The 7,850-nt window shown below is 38.9% G+C and overlaps 1 protein-coding gene across 1 annotated transcript in view; it reads right to left on the reverse strand.

Moving 5' to 3' along the window:
- The window catches only part of LOC150085546 (putative cysteine--tRNA ligase, mitochondrial), a 322,579-nt gene extending 314,960 nt beyond the window's left edge, over positions 1-7,619 (reverse strand). The window contains exon 1 of the mRNA XM_090373333.1: positions 7,363-7,619. Coding sequence (XP_090229459.1) covers positions 7,363-7,592 — 230 coding nt within the window. The 5' untranslated portion in view covers positions 7,593-7,619. The remainder of the gene's footprint in view (positions 1-7,362) is intronic.
- Positions 7,620-7,850: the final 231 nt, after the last annotated feature.

A 7,850-nucleotide genomic window follows, 5' to 3' on the forward strand; every position in this document is an offset into this window, starting at 1 on the left:
CCACAAATTCCAGTCAATATATGGGAAATTAAAATCCCCCATTATAAGACTCTCTGATTTAATGGCCCGCTCTATTTCCCTGTACAGTTTCTTATTATACTCATCAGAGTCATTAGGCCTATAACACACTCCTACTCTCAATTTTGCTTTGCCAGTGTTTATATCACACCAAACTGACTCAACACTGCACTGTCCACCCATATCAACTGGCTGCACTTCATAGATTTTGTGTATTTCTTAACTAATAGCAAACCCCTCCTCCCTTCCTATCCTGTCTATCTTTTCTGTACACATTGTACTCCCAAAATTCCAATTCTGCATTCCTTATATCTTGGAATACAGAATTCAGATATGATATCAGAGACATGGTGTGTGAAACCATATCTCTGATATCCCAACAATATCTGCCTTTGATGTTTTGACCAACACCTCAAATTCATCAAATTTATTTACCAAACTCCTAGCATTGGTGTACACACAAGTATACATGCACCTGTTCTTCTTAGCTAACCTAACTTCTTTGAAATTCCACCACATCTTGTTTTCCAGGTTGCTGCTCATTACAGTAGAAGCAGTGCAAGAATCACTTTCACTTCTAACAAAGGCTACTGTTAATACATGTCTGTGTATCCCCCCAAGCTAGCAGTTTTCCGATCCACCTAACACTGCCTCGATAGCATCAGAAAATATTCTTGCATCCTTTCTATTTAAGTGTATATCATCCCTGTAGAAGGAGTCTCTCTTGATAACAATACCTTAAGAGTTATGGATCACAAAGTTTGACTAAAAGTCTAATACCTAACACTGCCTCGATAGCATCAGAAAATATTCTTGCACCCTTTCTTTTTAAGTGTATATCATCTCTGTAGAAGGAGTCTCTCTTGTTAATAATACCTTAAGAGTTATGGATCACAAAGTTTGACTAAAAATCTAAGGAAGAGATCTGACTGAGGTTTATAAGACAATAAAGGAGTTGAAGAAATTGAATGAGGAAGGTCTGTTTTAACTCATAGGTGAGACAAGAACCAGAGGACACAAACTGCCCCAGGGGCTCACATCTGGTGAGTATGGGCTTGGCACACCCACAGTACTAAGCTGGATATCATCATTCTTCTCTTTCTTGGTGATTCCTTTCTACTTCTCTCTCTCAATTTTTTTTTTGGTCGGTGCAGCATAAGCTTCAGGCTTCCTTGCACCATATGAATTATAATAATAATAATATAAAATATCGTGAAATAACAGAAGATTGGATATCATGAAGTTCACCTTTAGGCAGAGTTCTTGAACGATGGAATAAATTGAATCTGAATGTGACAGAGGCAATTACTCCAAATAAATTCAAAGTGGAATTAGACAGTTACTTTTTCATAATGGAGTATGAATAATTTGTTTTATTTTATTTTCTTTCCTCCATATTTTTTTTTTTTTTTTTTTTGGATAAGGCATAAAAAAGTCTGATTCCTTTCATTTGGCATTGCTAATAAAAAGTATATCCTGAGGTTTCTTATTCCAAATATCATTATTTGAGGCCCAACATAGCCAACTGGTCAGGTATAAGGGTCAAGTAGCACACATGCTTTGAAGAGACTGTGGTTCAAGCCCGCATGAACACTAAATACATTTAATGATTTTATTCATTGTCAAAATAATTAATGCAAAGTGCTCCCTAGTAGTTGTGCCAGAATATTCCTTAAGGAATATATATTCCCAGAATAGTCCTTGAGGTTGTCACAGGCATTCTCTCAGATATGCTAGATATCTGAGAGAATGAGGATAATATCTCAGATATTATCCTCATCAGAGTCATTAGGCCTATAGCACACTCCTACTCTCAATTTTGCTCTCCCAATGCTTATGTCATACCAAACTGACTCGACACTGCACTGTCCAGCGATGTCCACTGGCTTCACTTACTTGGATTTTATGTATTTCTTAACTAATAGCATAACCCCTCCCCCCTTCCTATCCAGTCTATCCTTTCTGTAGACGTTGTACTCCCCAAATTCCAGTTCTGCATTCCTTATATCTGTGTGACACCACGTCTCTGATATCCCAACATCTGCCTTTGATGTTTTGAGCAATACCTCAAATTCATCAAATTTGTTTACTAAACTCCTAGCATTGGTGTACACGCAAGTATACCTGCACCTGTTTCTATTCTTCGCTACCCTAACACAACCCATGTGTTTACTTGTACCGCAATGACTCCCAGCAGTCTCTGAAATATCCTGCATCTTGTTTTTCAGGCTTCTGCTCATTCCAATAGAAGCAGTGCAAGAAACTCTTTCACCTCTGCCAGTGGCTACTGTTAATCTATTCGTCTTTGTCTCCCCCCCCAAACTAGCAGTTTTCCGACCCACCTAACACTGCCTCGATAGCATCTGCAAATATTCTTGCACCCTTTCTATTTAAGTGTATCCCATCCCTGTAGAAGCAATCTCTCCTGTTAACAAGTACAGTCCAGGCTGAAAAAAATTCTACCCCTTGAGCCTTGCACAATCTTTCCAGGGCCGAATTGATCGACAAGGCTCGTATCATATACTCCCTCCTATCGTGTCTGGGCAGAATTGCAGACACTTTCAAATTCAACCCTATTTCACGGCTTTTTTTTCAACAGTGACCTGTACTTGTTAAGCAATTCTGCCAGTCTCCTACTCTTGATATCATTAGTGCCAACGTGTACAACTATATCACCTTTTGTGCCCTTAAAAGATGATATCTGCTCTACAACATCATCAACCTTTGCCCCTGGCAGACATACCCTGGTCCTGTTCCACCTATCCTTTTTACAAAACATGTTCCCGGTTTCCCTGACAATAGAGTCACCAACAACTACTAGTTCCTTTGAGACCAGCGCATTCTGCCTTGGGGGTTGCCGCTGTGTTGCACAACGACCAAGTGCAAGCTCTGGCGTTGATGTGGGCAGCTGAGAGCTTGATGGGCCCTCAAATTTATATATGGGGTCTTAAGGGGTTAAGACCCCATTATATATGGGGTCTTAACATGACCCACCCTAGAAAGATGAGATAGAGAAAAATTTCAACAGGTTGCAGCAATTTCATTCAGCACTTTCACATATAACAAACGCCTGCCCAATAATAGTGTAATAAATAAAGAAATAAATGTAATCTTTATTATGTACAAAAAAATGTATACAATGCACCCTTCATGGCAGGAATGCCAGGGGCTTCACATTGGCTGGTGGACAAAGGCCTTGATGACGGGGACCACATCGAAGTTCGGGTTCATCCCCCAGTGCAAAACAATATAATAAGTTTCAGTTAAATTATTCACAATATATTCATAAAGATACGGGGTGGTCACTGAAAGACTGAAGGGTTTGAAAAAGTCATAACTTGTTCATTTTCAATCTTTTTTATTCTCTCTTTTTACAGGTTATAGAGGATCCCTTGGAGATTAAAATGGCTACATATGATGTCCAGCAACGAGTAAAACTCATTGGATTTTTCTATTCCAGTGAAAGACTAATTATTGAAACTCAGAGAAAATACCGGCAACATTTTAAAGTAAGAGTATCTCCTAGTGATAACATGATTCGGAACCTAATTGCCTGGTTTGAAAGAACTGGATCAGTCGGCGATCTTCCGGGAAGAGGTCCTAAACGCACTGTGCCCACTGACGCAGCGGTGGAAGCTGTACGGCAGAGTGTCCTTGAGGATCCATCTGCCTCTACCCGTCGTCGCTCTGCTCAACTAGGCATCGCCAGAACATCACTTCAGAAGATTCTGAAACTGGATTTAAAAATGTTTCCATACAAGATCCAAATGGTCAAAGCTTTACTACCCCAAGATACTCAGCAGTGCCTGCAGTACGCTATTCGATTTCAACACCTAGCCAGAGATAACAACAACTTTTTGAACAACTTGATAATGAGTGATGAGGCCTATTTTCATTCAAACGGGTACATCAACAAACAAAATTGCAGATTTTGGGGTATTGAGAATCCCAGGGAATTACATCAGCATCAATTGCAACCCAAAAATGCACTGTTTGGTGCGGTGTTATAGCTGAAAGAGTTATCGGCCCCTATTTCTTTGAAAGACGGCCTCCGTAGCCGAGTGGGCAGGAGCGGGAGTGCAGTAGCACACGCTCTTTGAGTAGACTGGGGTTCAAGCCCCTGACTGCTGAATACGGTCGATCTGCCAACCCGCACTGGACCAGCGTGGCAGATTATGGTCCATTTTCCCTCAGCATGAATTGTTGAGGAGGCTTCCATCCTGCTGTGGGTTGATAATGGCTGCACTTTACTTTATTTCTTTGAAAATGAGGAAGGTCAGCCAGAAAGAATCAACGGGACCCTGTATAGGAAAAATTTTGAAAAAGTTTTACACCCAGTGGTCAAAAATAATCAGGAGGTATGGTTCCAACAGGATGGAGCTACTGCGCACACTGCCAAGGTGGCGATGGACCTCCTGCGAGAAATTTTTGGTGAACGAATAATTTCAAAAAAATGCTGTATTTGTTTGGCCTCCGCGTTCACCTGATTTGACGGCTCCAGACTTCTTTTTGTGGGGCTACTTGAAAAAACAGGTTTACGTAAATAAACCTCGAACAATTGAAGAACTTAAGGAGAACATTCGGGCCGAAATTCGACATTTACGACCTGAAACCTTGCGTACGGTCATGGAAAATGCTGTGGAAAGAGCCTGTATATGCCGCCACTACTACTACTACTAATAAAGAGCCTGTATATGCCACTACTACTACTACTCCTAATAATAATAATAAACACATCACAAATATTGCTTCCTCTGTATCAGAAAAACAGTATTTATTTATTTTTTTTTTACTCTAAGCATTACTTTTCTTATAAACTTTCTGAAAGCTGTTTTGAAGAAAAGACAAACCTCTAAATCTGCCCTAAAATGGAATATTATTACCATATCTAGTGTGGTATTCCCAAATCTCTCTCTCTCTCTCTCTCTCTCTCTCTCTCTCTCTCTCTCTCTCTCTCTCTCTCTCTCTCTCTCTGCCTCCCTCCCTCCCTCAAGCTCCTAGACTCTACTCAAAAAAGGGCAGTCACAGAATCTAATGAACCATCTCTTACATCTCTTACATCCTCTCTCCAATCACTGTCTTGAAGACATTCAGTTTCTGCTGCGTGCATTTTGTGCTGATTTTTTGTATTGGGCTCTGATCTTCTGATTTGGGATCTGTAATTTCATCACTGTCTTCTCAACCAGTCCAAATATTTGCAACCACTCAGTGTCTTTAGTCAATTGAATTTATGCCCCGTAAGGGGGCATAAATTCAAATCGAGGAAAGACACTTGCAGAACAGATGTGTGCCTAAGGTGCATAATCAGAGGAAGAGGAAGAATCCCATCAGCACTGAGCTTGCTCAAACCATTCAAGGGTTTATACATCTCAATCAGATCACCTTACAGGTGCCTAGTCACCTGACATTACAATTTACAGAACTTAAGCCTTTCTTGGTAAGAGAAACCCTTTGTTCCACTCACCAATCTTATTGCCCTCCTCTGTACTTGTTCCAGCACCTCTAGATCCTTCCTAAAATTAGGTCTCCAGACCTGTATGCAGTACTCAAATTGTGTCCAGACCATTGCCTTATACAAGAGGATAATCAACTTCTTATCCCTGCTAGCAAAATTCCTATATATATATATATGACAATACCTCATGAGCTACTCTTGCAGCCTTTCTGCACTGCTCAGAAAACTACATATCTGACTACACAATTACCCCCAGATCCTTTTCATTCTCCACTACCCTGAGTGTAGTACCGCACCAATTGGTACATTACTCTGGGGATTACTGCTACCCATATGTAGTACTTTACATTTGTTAATGTTAAACTTCAGTTGCCACCTCTCAGCCCATCTGCTCAATGTTTCTAGATACTCTTGTAGTAGTGTATTGTCATTAAAAATAAATAAATTTTCTGTTTATACTCTGGGACGACCAAACGGTCAGAAGAGTTCACAAGATATACAGAATACAAGAAACAGCACTGTATTCAGCAGTCACGGGCTTGAACCCCGGTCACTCAAGGCACGTGTACTTATGCACCCGCGCGCCTGACCACTAAAGTGTCATTAACAACCTGCCAACCTTTGTATCATCTACAAACTTAAACATTAAGCCTGATATACCTTCATTGATATCATTGATAAATACACAAACAACAATGGGCCCAGCACAAACTCTGGGGGACTCCACTAATAACATTATTCCATGAAGAATAATTACCACTGATTACCACTCTCTGTCTTCTCCTACTCAACCCTCCCTTTATCCATAGCAGTATTTTTCTCTTAATGCCATACTGCTCCAATTTGTACAGTAGTCTTCCATGTGCAACAGTATCAAAAGCTTTCCTAAAATCCAGGTATATGATATCAAATTTTTTTTTTTTTTTCATCCAGTTCCTTTGTGACCACATCACAGTATCTGAACAAACCGGTTAGACAAGACTTCCCCTTAACAAATGCTATGTCAGAAGTAAAACTGTAGTCTTGTCTAGATGACCTGTAGTGCTTCTTTAACCAGTGACTTCATTATTTCCCCAGAGCAGAAGTTAAGCTAAAAGGTCTGTAATTACTTGTGTTACCCTTTGAATTGAAGATACTTTTTCACATTTCCAATCTGTGGGGATCTCCCATGAGTCCAACAATACTCTCATAACCATGGCTAAGGGTTTGCTTACTTTCTTTGCTGCCTCCTTTAATATAACTGGATAGATCCCATCCACCCCAGATGTCTCTCTTATGTTTAACTATAACAATTTCTCCTCTACTTTGCTCTAAATTATTACAAAATCATTTAGCTCCCTGTTGATAAACATCTGGCATTCTCCTCCCTTAATAACTCCTCATGTGTGAATCTAGTTGCAAAATATTCATTCAGCTTGTCAGCTACCTGAGTACAATTATCAACAGTCGAACCATCAATATCAAGATATCAAGTGGACCAATCTGATTCAATCCCTTCCTTCTAGAGTTTACATAAGTAAAGAAGTCTTTGCTGTTGCTCTTTGCATCTTTTGCCAAAGATTTCTTTTAATTAACCTTGGCCTGCCTAACATCCTTTGTGACTTGATTGCAGACTAGCTTATATCTGCCATAGGCTTTGTGTCTCTTGATAATTTATATGCATCCCATGCACTTTTCTTCTCTGTCTTCTCAACTTTCAACCCAAACATAGTATTAAGTACTATATGTTCTAATATCTTTTATGTTTGAAGTATCCCTTAACAAAAAACTGATCCAGGAATATAAAAAAAAAATTCCAGTAAACATTCTTGAGAATCACTTTTTTTTATAATTACACAGAAGACCACATGAAAAAAAAATGTGTAATATAAAATTCAAAACAAACTTACCAAGATGCGAAGTGTTTATTATGAAGAATTAATGGCACTTTCTGCTCTACTGCAGTGTTGTATACATAAATACCAGTGTCATAACCTTGTGGTTGTTCCCACTGTAGAGTTCTATCAGTTGTCCATTCACTATGATTTGAAGCCACATGTGTAGATAACATATAATGATGCAGTTTTAGCCATGATTTTAAGTCCGATGAACAACACAAAATGTTCAGTTTCTTCAACATTGAGAACAGACAAATATGACTAATCTTCTGAATGGAGAACATATTCTTTTTATAATTCTGAAACGTAACAAAATTATGCTGTTACCAGAATTCTATCTTCAAAGAAAGCAGTTGCATAACTTATTAACTGTCTTAACTGCAATCACTTAAAAAGTTACATTAAAATTTTCTAAATAATCTTTAAAATCTAAAAACTATAAGTTAAAAAAGTTTTAGAAAAACATTTTTTTAAAATATAATCAAATAATTTTTCAAACC

The sequence above is a fragment of the Mastigoproctus giganteus genome, chromosome 5 (assembly GCF_048544385.1).
Source record: "Mastigoproctus giganteus isolate SK-2022 chromosome 5, ASM4854438v1, whole genome shotgun sequence".
Taxonomy (NCBI): Eukaryota; Metazoa; Arthropoda; class Arachnida; order Uropygi; family Thelyphonidae; genus Mastigoproctus; species Mastigoproctus giganteus.